Below are 17,429 nucleotides of genomic sequence, written 5' to 3'. Positions count from 1 at the left end.
CAGTAAAATGTGACTCTACTTTGCAGGTGAGAAAAAGGCATATCACAAAATATACTCTTATGTGGCTCTTTTAATCAGATTTCTTGGCTGATAGTAACTTCTTTATGATACTGTTAGCACCAGCCTCTGGCTTATCTGTAAGTTTTCTAAATTTGATTTCTCAGAAAGCCAACGACTGAAGTTTTATATTTGTAATGGGATTATTTTACATTGGCTTAGTGATATAAAACTCTCGTCTATCAAGATCACTCCTGGGTGTTAAGATTTATCTTACCTGTACCCCATTAAGTCCTGAATCACTTTTCCACACCCCAGTAGCACAGACTTTATGCCCTTCTTGCGCTCTCTTCTTGTTTAATGACAGATGTTTGCTCTTCACTCTGTCACTTCTCACTTGGACAGCCAGAGATAATGATCCTTAAATCCTTGTGTTGGTATTCAGCACTGCAGAAGAGGGGCTGGTCCTTGTGGGACGGTGGGTTTCTGCAGGTTTGCAGGCGTCCACTAATGAACAGTTTAAAAGTCACAGATGGAAGGAAGCCAGACCTGACTCGTTACTCTCGATCCAAGTCAATCCAAGTGAGACTCGACGCAAAGACAGGATCGTTATGTAGCATGTTGAGAGCTGTAGCACAGCCAGCCTCATGCTGTGAAGCGGGTAGGGAGAGCACTCTCCTAGTTATTTATTCCTGTTTTGAAGCGACATCACAGTAATTATATGGAAGTAATATCGTACGTAGCTAGCATGTGTTTTCATGGGAGGGCTGCTACCTGTGGAATACATAATGTGTGTTGTTGTCTTGCTGATTAGGCTGCGTCTCAGGATGGTTGCAGTCTGTGTTGTGTCCCTTAATAATTGTTCTGTGAGCTAAAATTTGAATTAGGAAAAAAAAATCAATTAAAATTTGAATGAATCTGTCTATGATTATTTATTTAAGCTTGCACAAAGAATCCAGAGCTTTTTCTCACTAAACCAAAAAAAAAGGTGTCTTTACAGTACAACCAAGGCTGCTGAAACATCATTGTTTTACTCCTGTGGAGGCGTCTTAATTTGATTGTGTTTTGGCGCAGACCTCTGGGACCTGCTCAAATGAATAGTCTATCCTTGGTGGGCTGTTGCCTCAAACTCATGCACAGTATTAGTGGTGCTACTCAGCATTTGCTGGTGTGCTTTTATGGAAAGCTGAGTGCTATCCCTGTTTGGGGTCGTAATTAATCTTGTGGAGATGAAAACAACCTGAATTTCCTTTTAATAAGAATGCTGGACTATGCACTAATAAGCTTTCGTTTATCTGGGCTCTTAGTGCATTGTTGTGGTGCATATGAATACATGGCTGCACTCTTTTTTTTACCGTCACCTCACACAGGCTGCAAACTTGACATTAAATCTGCAGTAAGTTCTTTTTTTTCCTGAGAATTAGTTGTGTCAGAATCAGACTTGACGTTCACACTTCCATCCATCTAACTGTGCAGATGCAGTTGTCCATTAGGTGGCAACAGCACATTTAGAGACGGTCATGCTGCCTTTTCCCCCCATGCTGTCAGGCAGAGCAGTCGCTCCTCTGTGAGCTACACTTTGTCAGATTTATTCTCAGTTCTTGATGCTGTCAACCTCAGACATTCACCATTATCTCATTTAGTCACACAAATCCAAGCTGACATTTTCTCTGTCTTCTTATCATGACTCCAGTATTTTCCACTTGTACAGACACGGCACATAGCTAGGGCAGTAATTATGTCAGCCGAGAAGCAAACAAACTTTAACGCAGTAGTCTAGTGAAAATGATGCCTCATTATCGAATTGGCCGGTGTTTTACCCAAATGCTTCACAATGCTGCTTCAATAAAAAAAAAAAAAAAAGTAGTGGAATAATTACCAGCTGAATTACTAATTTATTAGCTGAATTTAATTAGTAAGTGACCTACTGAGGGATTTAAGCTATATTTGGTAACAGTCAAGAAATCTTACATTCAACCACAAGCTGCTCTGCAGGGTCTGTTCAGTGCTGTACAAAATCATTTAATTAGCACTATGCTGTTTTGTGCTTTTATTTTTTGACAAGAGCTGAAGTATTCAGCCAATTAGTTGACAGATAGAAACGTAATCTTTTTTGATAATTGTCATTTTTCAAGCAAATTGCTAAATATTTTTGTGGTTGCAGCTTCTCCAGGGTGAGGATTTTTCTGTCATTTATCATAATAAATTGAACGTCTTTGGGCTTGGTTGGACAAAACAAGCACTGTGAGGGTTTTAGGCTGGGCTCTGGGAATTTATAATTAACATTTTTCACTATTTTCTACTGTTTTGTAGCCAAGCAGTTATTGATTGCTTAAGAAAATAACCGACAGGCTGATGAATAATATAAACATTAATTGACAGTTTCATGTACTCCCAATACTGACTATGTATTTAAATTCAACTCATGCCATTTAATCAGTATTTTTTTTAATATTTTACTCTAAACACCTAATGAAGATGTAAATTGTTGCTCTGTCTGATGGTTATAACTTTATTCATTAAATAACAGGTTAGCAGGCGCCTCAGTTTGCCTTATGGGTACATTATTTAAATCTATTTATACAAGGGAAAACACTATAGCATATTAATGACTTGTTCTGTTTTTCCATGATATACTTTCTCTGTGGAGTTCTGTATAAAACAAACTCATTAAAATTCAACTATTGTGATGCACTGGTGAGAATCCACTGATGCATGCTGAAATGTTCCTAAGGTGCAAGAAAAACATATAAACGTTGGACTGCTGTATTCATGCATATTTACTTTGTGCCTGTTTGATCTGTTCATCACACGGAGAAATAAACACTAAGCAGTGATTTTTCTTTTTCTTTTTTTTTTTTTTGCCAAAATGCGAGCAAAGAAAACATATTGAGATTCATCCTTGTTTAATTACATAAAGAGAAAAACACCATTGTATCTTTTTTTTTTTTTTAAAGGTTGCTTCAGGTTAGATAAATGACAGCATGTCAGGAACCACTGATGAACTAACTCCATGTCACACACAACATGGGGTAGTCTGTGGTGTGTTTGCTAGTTTCAGCTCAGGCACGAGAGTCTTACCCTGGAGCTGAGAACTCTACTTACGGAGACTTTTCTATCATCCCCTCATGCCTCCTCCCCTGACACCTCTCTGCTCCTGTACTGTCCTCATTCATTGACACGGCTGACATTTGACACGTCTGTGGCGCGCACGTGCACGTGTCTTGCCAACCTCCAGTCGACCATCTTGGTGTTCCCGCAGATAGTTTGCCTCTCTGAAGCCACTCTGCTGGAAGCTGGGATCCGCCCGCCTTCAGTTGACTGTTGCACATTTTCTGCCAGGTCTAATTTGTTCCCTGTTTTCGTCTCCTTCATCACAATCGCCATTCTCCGTGCCATTTCGGTTTCCCTTGCGCCTCACTGTCTGTATGATTAAAAACAGCAGCAGATTTAAAAACTGGATTCTGTCACAGTGGTGTCTTGTTGAGCGGTTTGGAGCCCTTTTGGGTATCTGTCAAATCAGATGTCCAGAGCAGCCATGTGAAGCATTACTGTGCTGCAGTTTTACCTTTTAAAGTGTCATGCATTTTTAATCACCTCAGCTATGTCGCTAGATTTTTCTCCTCTGTAGAACATCTGTCTTAGGAGTTGTTAAGACACGGCAGGAAATGGTATCTCCGTTTTGTCTGATATGATTTGTCAGAATGTTCTTCCAGCTTGGATGCAGGTACAATTAAAGCAAATCTGTGCTGGTATGGTGGTGAGGAAGTTGGTGCCACCGTGAAGAATTGCTTACATTTGTCAGAAGTGGGGGAATAGGCAGCCTGTGTGTGTGTCGCTCGGGCCACAGTCTGAACTGTTAATGGGGTATTTTCAATTAGTCATGCCTCCAGGAGCAAGGCATGCTCTGCTCATATTTACAACCCAACCCTCCCCATTGTGCGCCGCTCTGCCTCGTGGCCAACAGATTAGTAAGCTCTATTGATCTCTGTGACCATTTCAAACTGACATTTTTTTCCCCCCACAACTGCATTTTTAAATTTTTTTTTTTTTACCTCCACCCATCTTTTTTCTCCATCTACCTTGCCTTCCCTCTACTTCTTCCTATTGTCTACCCCGAATTACCGGGAACATTGGATGAAAATGGGTTTCTCATATCACCGTAACAGCAGTAACCTGACCCTAGCCAGCTCATCTGTCCCTCTGCTGTTGATTCATTTCACAAGCCTCTCAGCCTGCTTGCTCTCGGATGAGCCATCACTGCTTTGACAAACACAAACGGATTCTCTGCTTAGAACAAGGCTTTTTTTTTCTTTTTTTTTTTTAAGGCTAACTGTTAAATGGACAGCCTGCAGTGTGTTGACAGCCATGTGAACAGCAGCGTATTGTGCCTCCTGCTCTGGTTTGGATGTGTTGGAATGAATAATGCTGCAGATCATAAGTGGGCCTCTGAAAAGCAATATTATGACAAGTGGAAATACTTTCGGTTTGTTTTTGCCATGTTAACAGGGTGAGTTAACTTCGTTAAAAGGGGAAGCTAACAGATTTTACACATTAGTATGTTCTTCCATAACAGCCTGTGTTGGGGTGGCTTGACTTGAATCACCATCTATTTGGCGCAGAAGACTGGAGTTACAACAAAGGGACGCTACTAGGATCCCTGTAACTCCTTAGCGCCGTTAGAAGTCGCATTAGTGACTCTTTGTGTGAGACTCTGGTATCTCTAATTAACAGGTTTTGACAAAGGAGCAAAAAACATGGAATTAAAAAGGCGACATTTCTGATTGTGTTATATTGATTTAAAAAAAAGAAAAAAAAATCTTCACGATATGAGTCAGATGCTAACTTAGTGCCGCGCTCTAGACATTATAGAGCTGATGAGATAAGCTTATTAATGGGCAACTCAACAGACAGAAATTGAAATGGCATCAATTTAGACAATAGAATAATAGATTATCATTTTAAAGCTTTTTAAAAGCACAAATGTCACATATTATTGTTTCCCACCTCTCAAATATGAATATTTTGTCAAAGTCCTGTGTGACATCAAAGTAAATGGCTTGTCTTTGAACTGTTTGTTTGACTAAATAAGCTATTCAGCCACTTTTTTTGCATTGTTTTCCCTGCACTTTATGGACCAAATAATTAGCTGAGACAAAAACCCAAGAGATTAACGGTAAATGGTCCACACTTGTGTAGGCTCCGAAGCACTTTTTAGTGTGTTTCTCATTCACGCACACTCATAAACCAGAACTGCCATACAAGGCCAACAAGCAGGCCCCCGAAAGATTAATGAATAATGAATTTATGTATGTGGTTGGTGCTGTTTTTAAACTGTACCTGGTTTACTGTGAATGGGGTCAAACATGCAGTGACTGCTCTTCGTTTTATTTCACATAGGTATGACCAGGAGGGCCACGCTATGGATGGACAGTCTCTGACGGAGGTGAAAGGTGGCAGCGGGGGAGGAAACACCAACTGGAAGTCTCTATCTGACGTCAAGAACGAGCATCTAGGACACGGAGACAAGGTACACACGCACAGCTTTGTCTTGACACATTCAAACATTACAGATATGGTAACCCCAGATATATTGTTATTCAGGGATGACGCTTTGAAGATATTCAAGGACAAACTGAAAGACCGCCGTTGAATCCCAAACAACAAATATGAAAGTGCTCACAGTCAAGCTGCATTTGTTAATAAAAACCCAAGGTACACATTGCAAGTCTATATCGTCTTCTACAGCGTAACCTTGTCACTCCTACCTCCGCTTTGCAAAGGCTCCTTTAGCTGACAGTCGCTGTGATGAATCTTTATAATCAATGACTCATAAAATCACTGCACCACCAAGTATGTGTGCTTTTAAAATCGGATCCCACAAAGCTTCCTGATCCCATGCTGCTCATTAATCCCCCTGCATTGCGGGTGTCATTCCCCCCCCTTATAGTCTTGGTATATGTTCTTGGTGAAAGTCGCATTTATTTCTAGTATCGATTCTGAAGATTACATAGGTTATATTCTTTGCCCTTTTGTAATCGAATTACTGCCCTCAGATGAGTAAAAAAAATCTGTTCTTTAATGTCCCCAGTTTTTTTTATTTATGATGTCGAGGGAAATGGTGCTTAGAGGAGTGTATAAATTGTCTGGAGCAGAAAATGTGACCTGTACAGAGATCTTAAGTTCTGTAATTTAACATGCTCTGCACATTAGCAATCATCACAGTATGATGAAAATACGCCATTAAGGCCAGGACAATTAATAGATACAAGCCATTATGAAAGGGCCTCGAGAGACATGGAACGGACAATTTTGCAGTGGCTGTAAAAGACAAGCGTGAAGCACTCGAGTTACGGGGATATATCGGCTGGTTGAAAGCTTAAAACTACTTGAGGGCCTATTATTCCTTAAAAACAAAGAGAACGGCTAAAGTACTTGGATTAAAAAGGAGCGAGACTTGTCTGTAAGCTTCAATTAAGAGAACAATATGTTTTGTTGAATGCCTAATTTTATTTTTTTTGTTTTTTCCATTCAGTAGTGTGCATGTTAGTTGCCTGAGGCTGTGTCTGACCTCGTGATATTTCTGGTGTCCTGATAATTCTCTTCTTTGGGAAAGAGCTGCACGAATCCCAGTCGCAGACAACACATGGCTTATTGCTCCTCTTTATGCCCCTCTTACTGTACCCACTTGAGCTATTCGATAATCTGAAAGCTGACAATGCAGCTTAAATAGTTCAATCTCCTTATTTTTCTCTTAAATTTCACACTATAGTCATTAGCCTATTTCAGGTGAAATCCTGAAAGTCTTGTCCCCCGGGCTATGGAGGCTCCTTCTTAGCATTGTCTGTGATAAGACCCGGTGCTGACGAAAGGAGCTGAGCCAAAGCTGTCCTCAAACCCTCTGAGACATCCCATACACAGGGGGATGGGGGTCAGGCTTCTCGAGACCCCACCAACCAAAGTCTTTTGCAATTAATTGTCACTGTCACAAAGTCTTTGTGTCACAATCTCAAGTTTCCACATTGCTCCCGTGCCCTCTGTGACAGTAAGTGGTCACCCTCCTCCTGGTGGCTTGACACCGCATTTGTAAAAAGCCTATGACAGAGGCAAGAAACAAGTACTTCTGTCCTCTTCCTGCTGGTCAGTCACGCGCTAATTAAAGAGGTATTTTACTTGACTAATTGGACTTCTTGGGAAAAATAGCAGAGGTTGATGTCTGGATTGTTCTGTAAATCAAAACAGTTATTAAAAAAAGCAGGCTGTTTTGTGTGTTGAAACGGATGATTTTTGCTTATTTTGATGCTGTCATTTAACACACTCAAGGGCTTTTTATTAATCCAAAGTGACACGGAGCATCAATTGTCCTGTTCTGGAAGTTAATTGAGGTCCAACGCATTTGGCATATTAATGCAGCAGACAGCATGTGGAGAACAGAGAGAGGGGAAAGAATTGATTTTCATTCCACTTTAGAGATATGATCTATTTTTTAAAAAATAAATCGCCCTCATCTTTGTTTTCTACAGCAAACTATAATGGACATTTTTCAAACTTTTCTGACCTCTGACTTGGTGGCAGGTGGCAAGTCTGTTGCTCTGCTCCCTGACCCTGAAGAGGCACCTGCATCCTTTATCACAGCATGCAGCAGCCTAGTCTCCTCTATGTTGTGACAGCCTATGCCAAAGTTAGTAAGAGCGGGGAGACTTTGTCCCAAACAGTCAACTGTTAGGGTGCGACAAGCCTCTCTTATGTGCCTTAAAGCCTGCCCTTCATGAGAAAAAAAACCCTATCACGAGGAGAGGTGACGTGACTTATTTGAAGCATATCCTGAGCGTCTTCTGATATGCATCTATTTCCATCCAATGTGGATTCATGTCTGTTGTTTGGATGTTTTCCATGTCAGCTAGGAATGTTTCTTGGAGGCTGTTTACATGCAGCAGTGTTCTAAAGTTTTTCCTCCTCCCTATAAAAAAACAACAGCTCCCTTGCTAGTTTGCATTTCTGTCATCCGCTAGGATTCTGGTTGGGTGTGTAACTTGTGCACCTGCTGCATAAATGTTGCTCTGACTGTACACATACATCTCGACATACTCCTGAAAATGCCATCCTAATGTTAATTTATTGCTGTTTTGTTTTTTGGTTTTCGACAGTCAACATATTTAACATATGAAGCACAAAGGTCACGAGAGTGAGAAAACGGCATCTCGCGAAGAGTAACTTTATTTGTCACTGAAGTTTTGTTTACACAGGTTCTGGTTTATTTGACTTTTTAGGGAGACTACTACACCTGCATAGCCACCATCGTGTTTCTGCGCAAGGAAAATTGCCTTTATCAGGCCTGCCCGAGCCAAGACTGCAATAAAAAAGTGATAGACCAGCAGAATGGCATGTTCCGCTGCGAGAAGTGTGACAAAGAGTTCCCGAACTTCAAGTACCGCCTCATCCTCTCTGTAAGTGACTCAGCATTGGTTTCACTAAAGTTGATGACATTTTTTTTAGGCTGTCAAACATGCACTCATATAAGCATACATGATAAAGCACATACTTGTACATGTCTGTTGTTTCTGCTCAATCATGAGCATTTTTCTAATCTTCCTCATTTGTGTTTTCATAACTTCCTCTCTTTATTCATCTTTCTGTGTCCTGGATCTGAAGCCACCCTCCCCCCTTAATGGCTCATTCCCTGTGCTTCAACAATGTCCCAATCTGCTCTCTGCAGTTAAATTTAGATGTGTTTAAAGCCAGTTCTGCTGTTTCTGTGGCACGTTGTAATGAAGACTAATTCTGGATAGTCTTTACACTCTGTTCGAGCTATGCTGAGTTAATCGCTGCAGCTTTCCATACAGTGATGTCTTTTTACAGAAAATGCAGGGATGAACACAAATGCTGGCCGTTTTCTCAGCTTCTTTGCAATAAACTTTCTTTTTTTTTGTAAAGAAAATAACAAAAACTCACTTAGTCAGCAAAAGAGTAATGGGAGCCAGGCATCTGAAATAAGCGGCTTTTGTTTTGTACCATTCACCAGTTGACATATTGTTGTTCTTCACAAGCTGTAGAATAAGCTGTGAATCTGCTTCCTCTCTATTTATGTATGTGTAAGTGCACCGTGAATCTGCGTGTTTTTTTTTGCCAGGCTTGCCAGCAGTAATATAGGCTGTCCACTCACTGCTATAGAAAACAAACAACACCTTGTACAGAATGTGAGCTGGGGTACATTGGTCAGTACGTCTTCATTCATGAAACTTTCCTGTCTATTTACTGTTACCTTTTCTTCTCCGTGTTGTCCGTCAGGCCAATATTGCAGATTATGGGGACAACCAGTGGGTGACTTGCTTCCAGGAGAGTGCAGAGGCCATCCTGGGCCAGAATGCAGCTTACCTGGGGCAACTCAAGGACTCGGTGAGACTCTCCTTCCTGAATATAATACTGGCCTCAGGAAATGACCGGGGCAAGAACCAAACCTCTGGCTTTGTTATTGCCAAAGACACACACTGGACTGACAAATACAAATGTGTCAAAGGCATCTCCTGTGCTTTGTTTCTTCCAGACATAATTACTTTAGGAAAATCGTTGTGGTTTACACTTGAGACAATGATGAGTTAAGTCATTTTAAATTCAAAGCGTATGTGCATCTTGTGTTTTAATTTTAGAATGAAACCGCCTTTGATGAGGTCTTCCAGCAAGCCAACTTCAACACTTTTGTCTTCCGCAACCGAGTGAAGCTGGAAACGTACAACGTGAGTAAAAGTGGAATCGTAATCAGTTTGATAAAATCCCTACAGGCTTTACATTGCGGAGGCTGCCTCAGATCCCTAAAGTACCGTCTTTTTCCTGTGTCGGCTGTAAGTACATAGCAGGAACATAACAGGTTCTTTATGTTGTAGCTGTGTTGTTTTTTTTTTAACCCCCCTTTGATAGTTTTCCCATTCATTAACAGAACTACCTAGCTTTCACTTTGACAGACAGCAGCACATCTAAAAAACTGTGTTTGTCCTAGAATGCTGCTCGTTTTCAGTGGCTTTGTGAAGGGTGCACACACAGATTAGCCGCGGCCACTATTTCCTGTAGGCCACACAGATAGAGGTTTGTTTTGAGGGAAGCACATAAAAGAATTGATTGGGCTGGGACTCTGAGCAGGAAGTCTGGAGCCAAGCCAGAGGCTGCATCCGCCTTCAACACACAGAAGAGGCCACTGTGTCTGTCACATTCAGCTCAGCATCCTAACTGCCAATGGCACTGCTACAAGCATGTATTGGCTTCTGTCTCCAAACCCCATATTCCTTCAACAGAGACACCTGCAACCCCTCTTTGAGTTTATTTTCTCCTTTTCAATGCTACAAGCCAGCCATTGTGCTATAGTTTCACATGTTGTCGCGCGTACAGTGTTGTATAGGCTTGATGTAGCACAAAGCAGGCCCTTAACAATTGATGACACTCATCCATCCTCTGGTATCACACTGAGACTTGAGGTTTTTTTTCCAGACAGGGGAAGTGTAACATCGCTGCCTCTATCTTTTAAAGTGGCGACATTCTGACTTTCAGGCATCGGTCACTTTTGCCTCAACGTTCCTCACAGATTCATTCAGACAGAACATCGACAGTGATGGAGAGAGCCACTGTATACACCCGTTTGGACAGTATCAAGTGACACATAATGCACTTGAAAAATCTCTAATAAAAATCTTAATGTGAGAGGGAAGTATTTAGAAACTTGTGCTAACAAGTAAAATTAGAAGGTGCCTCAACTGTGTACCAAACATTTTAATCGTTGCCTATAAACTACTCAATGTGTTGCACCTCACCTACCTCAAGTATTAAGTCTTGATCGATCTTGTTGTAATCAGTTATAATTATAGGCAATTAATGAAGGTACTTCTCTTTTCCCTTGTGTGTAATTGCGGGCAGCTCTCTCGCTTTGACGACACTCATGGATCTTTCTGCTGTTTAATGGGGCAGTTATTTAATAAACACAAGAAAAAACAAATCCTACAAATCAGCTGAAAGACAATACCGATATTTCAGCTTCTGTCGATGTGTTGTCAAATACCAGATTGCATTCATTACAGTTATTATTGATCCGATGTTGTGAAATCTGTCATCATCGCAGTAAAGTTGCACTTTTATAGACAGAACAAAGTGAACCAGGCAAAACTTGGCATTTGTAAAGATTAATTCTTTATTGATCCTTTGCAGCAAATTACTTGAAAGATGTTTTAGATTTTGGCTCAGAAACTTGTGTCTTTTGCACTCGTGTCATGATAGCAGTGCTGCCATATGGAAAACTTATCGCCAAGTCGCGCTACACAACTTAAAATCCGTCGTAATTTGCCGATATGTCAATGTGAGGGCATACAGCTGGGATTTGTGAAAAGTGGTAGTACATGTTGCTAGATCCAACCCAGTGATACTGCCCTTAAGACTTTTTTGTAAAAGTGACCAAGTTGCTCATTCAGACATGAAGCCGTCACGTTCAGATGCCGTCAGATTAATAACCAAAAAAAAGAGCGCATGACTGAAAGGGCTTTAAATGTGACAGGACTGCTCTAATGAGCTTCATCCTCAACAGCTGAGGAAATTATCCTCTACATTTTAACTGAATCACGTTACTCGCTTGAGGAGTGTGATGAAATTATCACCTGTAATGCCATCAAGACACTGAAACAGACTGTCAGCACATCTTAAAGGTCACTCTGGCTGTATCTAATGTTGGGAAGGTAGACATCAGGATTTTAGCCACATGCACAGAGATGCAATGTAAAGACGATGAAATTAAACAATTGGTCATTTGAATTAAATGTAATCAGTTAATTACTCAGAAGTAATTTAGATGACTAATGAATTGTTGAAAATTCACTTAATTCCAGCTTTAAAATATGAGAATTTTCTGCTTCTTTTTTGTCGTCATTCTAATTTGACTGTCTTTGAGTTTTCTAATGTTGGTCAAGCAAAATGAGAAGTCTGCAGGGAGGTACTTTGGGAGAATGTGAAGGTCATTTTTTTTTTTACAATTTTCTTATCCTTTATATATTAAACATTTATCAATTATCAAAGAAATGAGATTACAATTCCAAGTAGCTAAATACAGCCTCCAGCTTTGTTACTGTCACTATGTTGCATAGAAGATAAAGACTGTTTTGATAGAGAGTGTATAGAGTAGATTTATTTGACATGAGGATTCATCACATTTATGTGCTGTGATGCGTTTGTTGCTGTGCATCACATCGAATGAAAACTCAAAATAAATCTAAAAACAAAAAAACCAAGAACTTGTTGAAAGAGTTTGCGACTGTCCTGTTAAGGGTGAAATCAAAATTTCATTCAGTATTGTCCAGCCATTAAAAAAGAAAAGAAAAATCTCATTTTGGTGTGAAATTTGAATATTTAAGTATTAAATGAATAAGCTTGAACTCTTTAGGATTTCAACTTGGGGAGTAATTCCAAATCAGAAGCAATGCTGCACACTTTTTGTGATGCTTTTAGTGAAACACTGAATAATTGGAATGTATTCATCACAACAAATGCAAGCTGCAGCTGCTTCATACTGGTGTGATGCTCAGTGTACTCTTTGTCGTTTTTCTTTTGCATTGAAATCAAAATCCAACATGTATTCAAAATATATGTTGAAACTGTTAAAATGTCAAAGAGTAAATTACTTAATTACTTTACATGTGTTGTTATTGTCTGAGCACAATCTCTTGGACATCACCGGTTGGTACTTGACTCTGTTGACGCTATATCTGCTACTGTCCTGAAATATAGAAACGTCTCCTTGCGGCTGTAATATCCAAACTGCTGTGCTGTTATCAAGCTGTTATCGTCCCTGTAGGCTGTGTTTTGACATTGTAACTGATTTAGGTGTATCAAAAGGATGACACTGATGGAAAATCTAAGATTGAACACACAAGGCTTTTCATTGAAGGACTACCTCAATATTGACCTCTGCAGCGTCTGTTTAAGCAGAAGTAGGTGGATTTGAAATGAGACGGTTGGTTGACTAACGTCTTCTCCTTTTACCCTGAACAATCTTGTCTCTGTCTGATGTGACCTGACCATCACTAATCACACCATCTTGGGGTTACAGTGCAAGGCGAGGCTGTTAGTGTAGAGAGTAGTGAAGTGATTCCTGGCACTGGTTGCCCTGAGCACTGCTGGCTTTCTGTTCGACAACAGATCAGCTGCACTCGGCCAGTTTTCCAGGGCTGGATAAGAACTACTGGTGTAGCACCGTGTGCGAGGATCAAACAGGTTACGTGTAGATTAGGGATTATAAGTGAAGATTTGACAGATTTAAAGTGAGTCATTAGTTGCTGGTAAATGAGTGTCTGTGTGAATTTTCTGTCAGCTCTTCGTCTCTGCTGCTCTCGTTTTCGAGGCGGTATAGGAGATAAAATACCTTGTTTCGCACGTAGGAAACGGTTAGTTTCCTTGGCTGCTGTTTGCTGCAAGTGTTCCTGGCAAGTTTAAAGCTGTTAGGAAAAGGTCACAGCAGAACAAATTTATGTGTGTTGTTTTTTTTTCTTGTGCTCATGTGTATACACACACACACACACACACAAACACACACAGCACTGGTTGCCAAGTGTAGATCAACACCCAACCGTGTGATGTTGGCTACTTACAGATGCACAAACACACACATCCTGTATATACACACACACACACACACCCACTTGTCGACTTGGAGCCATAGTCAATATTACAGTCCTCGTATGTAATGCACGCAGGATGCTACAAAATCCTGATGCCTTCTTCATAATTTATTTATTTTTTTGTTTGAGGTAAAGTAGAGCTGCTTAATTTTTAATCTGTTCTTTTTATATTTAACTCACATTCATTGTAGGGGTACGAAAACGTTATCACACTCTCTACTGAAAACAATTTTGCACACAACTGTAACAAAAATAATCATGTAAATGTGGTATTAACACAGTTTGGTTTCATTTAAAACGGATGATATATATATTTTTTTTATAGTGCATGTACTTCAATGCTTGTACAACATTGGTAGGTGTGTTTTTAGCTGACTGCTGTGCACACTCGAAGGGCTGATTGTTGTTAAAATACGAAAAATCAACTCTTCATCACTTTTTGAAGTAGTGGAAATACTTGTTTTGATGACCAATTTGTCACAATCTGAAATCTGTTGGGTTTCACTCTTCTGATGCTAAAGTATGACTTAACCTCCTCGTGCCCAGTGCATGCACTTCTACACTTACAAATCCTTTCTTCTCTGTCGGATTGCTCTTGAAGTGTAACACATAGAAATAAAACTGCATGACTTCACCTTTCCAAAAACTTTAGTGGCCTATCTGTGCGACAAAGCATCGTGAAGGAAAAATAATTAGTAATTTCCATCGAATTTAATCAGTTACAACATGCATGCAGCTGTTTGTCCATCTCCACACACATTACACTTGTTTAAAATATTCATGAAGTCGTCACTGTGTGGATACATTCATACTTACACAAGTTAATATCTATGCAATGCAAATATTGATATCAGATCACAAGAAACAGCTTTGTAATTCTGCCTGTTGGCTATATATTTGCACATAGCAAAGTAAGAACATTAAGTCAGATCAAACTTCTGCAAAGTGTCCTCTTTAGTAGTGTCAAGACCCATTTTTTCCGTTTGCTCTCAAAGTCTCTACTGCACATCAAATTAAACAGCACAGCTTAGCCTTTCCAGTGACACTCGTTGTTTATCTGCGTGCCAAAGAGAAACCCAGTTTCTAAATTACACCGACTTTCAGCATTGTCTTCAACACAGAGTTGACATTAAATTGCACTTTGTGTGAAAAATAAACACAAAACACAAAATGGTCTTGCTTTTTATTGCAAGGATTTAAAAGCTCTGGTTGAAAAACGAGTGCAAGTCACCGGTGTACAAGTAGGCAGTAGCGATCCTAGACTCTGTTGGCCCTAGGCAAAGTTATTTCTGTTAGGCACTAAGCACATATTTTTCTCAATTTCTAACTCTTACTGTATCCCACTATCATGGTGTTGATACTTCCACATTCCACACTATGTCCCCGACTTGATTTCAAACAGATTTCTCAGCTGCCAGCATTTCAGGCTGAGGTACATGTAAAAACATAACAATGTCATAATACCAGATATTTTCTTTTACCTTGTTATCAAGACTAGAATAAAAAAAATCTGCAAGGATCATTATCTCAAACAATGAACGGTCTGGAAACCTAGACTGAAAACAGACAGCATGTGTGGGTGGTGCCTGTAAAGACGAAGATAGGAGCTTTAAAGTAATGTAGTGAAATTACCCCGACAATAGCCTTGGGCTTATAGGGTTATTAGCAGGGCCAGACGGAGGCATGTAGATCTTAACTAGGGCTTTAACCTTAAAGTTAATGAATTTACCATTTATTAACAGAGTTTAACTGACCTATAGGATTTTATATACAGTGCCAGTGATTTCAAGCTCAGCTAATAATTAACAAAACCAAAACTGCAAATACAACTCAGTCCTCTGCTGGTGGAACGGAGAGCGATGCTCCTCCCTGTCTGGCTTTACATCCGCCGCAGGTCAGCTTTATTGGCCAGTTGGTGCTAAAGAAGACGAGAGAGAGCAAAGATTAATTAATAATAATTAGGGGGCAAAAAAATGCACCAGTGTGGAGGTGCGACTAACACAAGCAACAAGATATGTAACAGGATTTTCTTGTAGAAAGTGGGCGCCAATCCAAAGAAAGATGGTTTACATTTCACCCTCTTCAGCAGCAAAGGATTAATGGAGACAAAATGAGTGTAACCTCTGTTTAAATGCAAAGATTAATAGCGCTGGCAGGAATGACCTTCCCCTGTCTAGACAGCTGTGGAGGCTTTAAAAGCTGTCTTTTTTTTTTTTTTTGTGAGACATTCATTTGAATGCCAACACAATTCAGATACCTCATCCAAACATCTCATACGGGAGAGTGGAAGATGCTCGCACTTGTCTGTTGATAATTAATACATTACATAAGATTTTTTTATACATTTTTTAAAATTCTGAGCTACAAAGTCTGTTACATTTTTTCTTTTTTTTCCACAATTTATAGCTTGTAAAAGACTCTTAACACAGGGAAAAAACCACGAGCTGTACACAAAGTGTTTGGGGAGTGTCTTGTCCTTTGACCCCGAGTTGTACAGTGAAGGAAGTGAATATATGTCATACAAATGGATTTTCTCTTTCTTTGTCCGACAGGATGAGTCCCGGATTAAGGCCACAGTGATGGATGTGAAGCCTGTTGACCATAAGGAGTACATCAAGAGGCTGATTGTGAACATAAAGAAACTGGCTGCCCAGTAGGAAGCTGTGACCGTTGTGGAGTGTTCTGGTTTTTTCTTGTTTGTCTTTGTTTCTGTACAGCCAACAAACGGCTCTAAATGTGTTACTGTGGATTCTTTCATTTTCTTCCACATCTGTACTTTAGTTTGTAATTTCATCTCCCAGTGAGTGAGTACTGATGGAGTACTAATGGAGTGACTGTTCACCTTTCCTTTTGTCACATAATGCTTAGTGGCCTCATTCTAGGTGGGTTTTTTTCCTGTCAGTGAACAGAACAAAAAAAAATGATTTCCTCTTTTTTTCCCCCTCCTTTTTGTTATTCGGGGAAGCAGAGCAGAGAGTGGGTCAGTAAGCCACAAAAGAAATCATCACTGTGTCTGTCTTAAGTCAGCCAGTTGTTCGTGCATACACTGTGGTCATGTGGGGATGGTGGCTGCTTTTAAGCAGGAGACCAGCACAGTAGCTAGCACTCTTTTCACCCTCTGACGCGCACTCAAAATGGCTGGGCTGGACCTGCACATCCCTGATAAGACCGTTTACTCTCCCACTCTCTCTTTTTTTTTTTTTTTTTTGTGCTTCGTCTCTCACATACTTGCAAACACAAGCACATACACGCACAGTCCAGACCTAATCGCAAATGTACTGCATTCTATTTAAAGGAGATACAAGGTGCTGTTGGTGTTTTCAGTGCCCGTTTTGTATGTTTTTCTTCCCTTTTTTGTTGTTGTAATTATCAAAATAAAGACGTTCGTAATCACCTTACTGTCCGTTTCACAGTGGATGCTTGGCGCTCTGTCAGAAGTGTATTCGTAATAACTGAAGCACATAATTAATGTGAAAAGCTGTTTAGCTCCCAGCACTTGATCGTAACTTGTTCCTATTAAAAGCAAACAACAACACGTCGACTTTTAAGGCGATGTTCAGGGGATTTATTCAAGGGCTGGCACACAATGCCCCGTATCTCCTAAGGTTTTGCTCAGATGTGCAACAGATTCCCTGCAAACTTGACTTTCATGTTGTATTAAAGCAGAACATCAGAGAGGCTGCACCTTCCCATTTTTTCTTGTGATAACATCTCGCTTCTGCTGAGCGCCGCATCTGTTGCCTGTAGTGGTGCTGAGATGGATTAGACCTGTCTTTAAACGCTAAG

General features: G+C 40.2%; 1 protein-coding gene across 1 annotated transcript in view; it reads left to right on the top strand.

Moving 5' to 3' along the window:
• Positions 1–17,041, top strand: part of rpa1 (replication protein A1) — a 29,087-nt gene extending 12,046 nt beyond the window's left edge. The window contains exons 13-17 of the mRNA XM_008299157.1: positions 5,398–5,527; positions 8,268–8,444; positions 9,286–9,393; positions 9,645–9,731; positions 16,196–17,041. Of these exons, the coding sequence (XP_008297379.1) occupies positions 5,398–5,527; positions 8,268–8,444; positions 9,286–9,393; positions 9,645–9,731; positions 16,196–16,300 (607 nt within the window). The 3' untranslated portion in view covers positions 16,301–17,041. The remainder of the gene's footprint in view (positions 1–5,397; positions 5,528–8,267; positions 8,445–9,285; positions 9,394–9,644; positions 9,732–16,195) is intronic.
• The last annotated feature ends 388 nt before the right edge of the window (positions 17,042–17,429 follow it).

The sequence above is a fragment of the Stegastes partitus genome, unplaced genomic scaffold, assembly GCF_000690725.1.
Source record: "Stegastes partitus isolate 25-593 unplaced genomic scaffold, Stegastes_partitus-1.0.2 Scaffold1384, whole genome shotgun sequence".
Taxonomy (NCBI): domain Eukaryota; kingdom Metazoa; phylum Chordata; class Actinopteri; family Pomacentridae; genus Stegastes; species Stegastes partitus.
The sequence above is the reverse complement of the archived record's forward strand: the minus strand, read 5'-3'. Positions and strand labels throughout refer to the sequence as shown.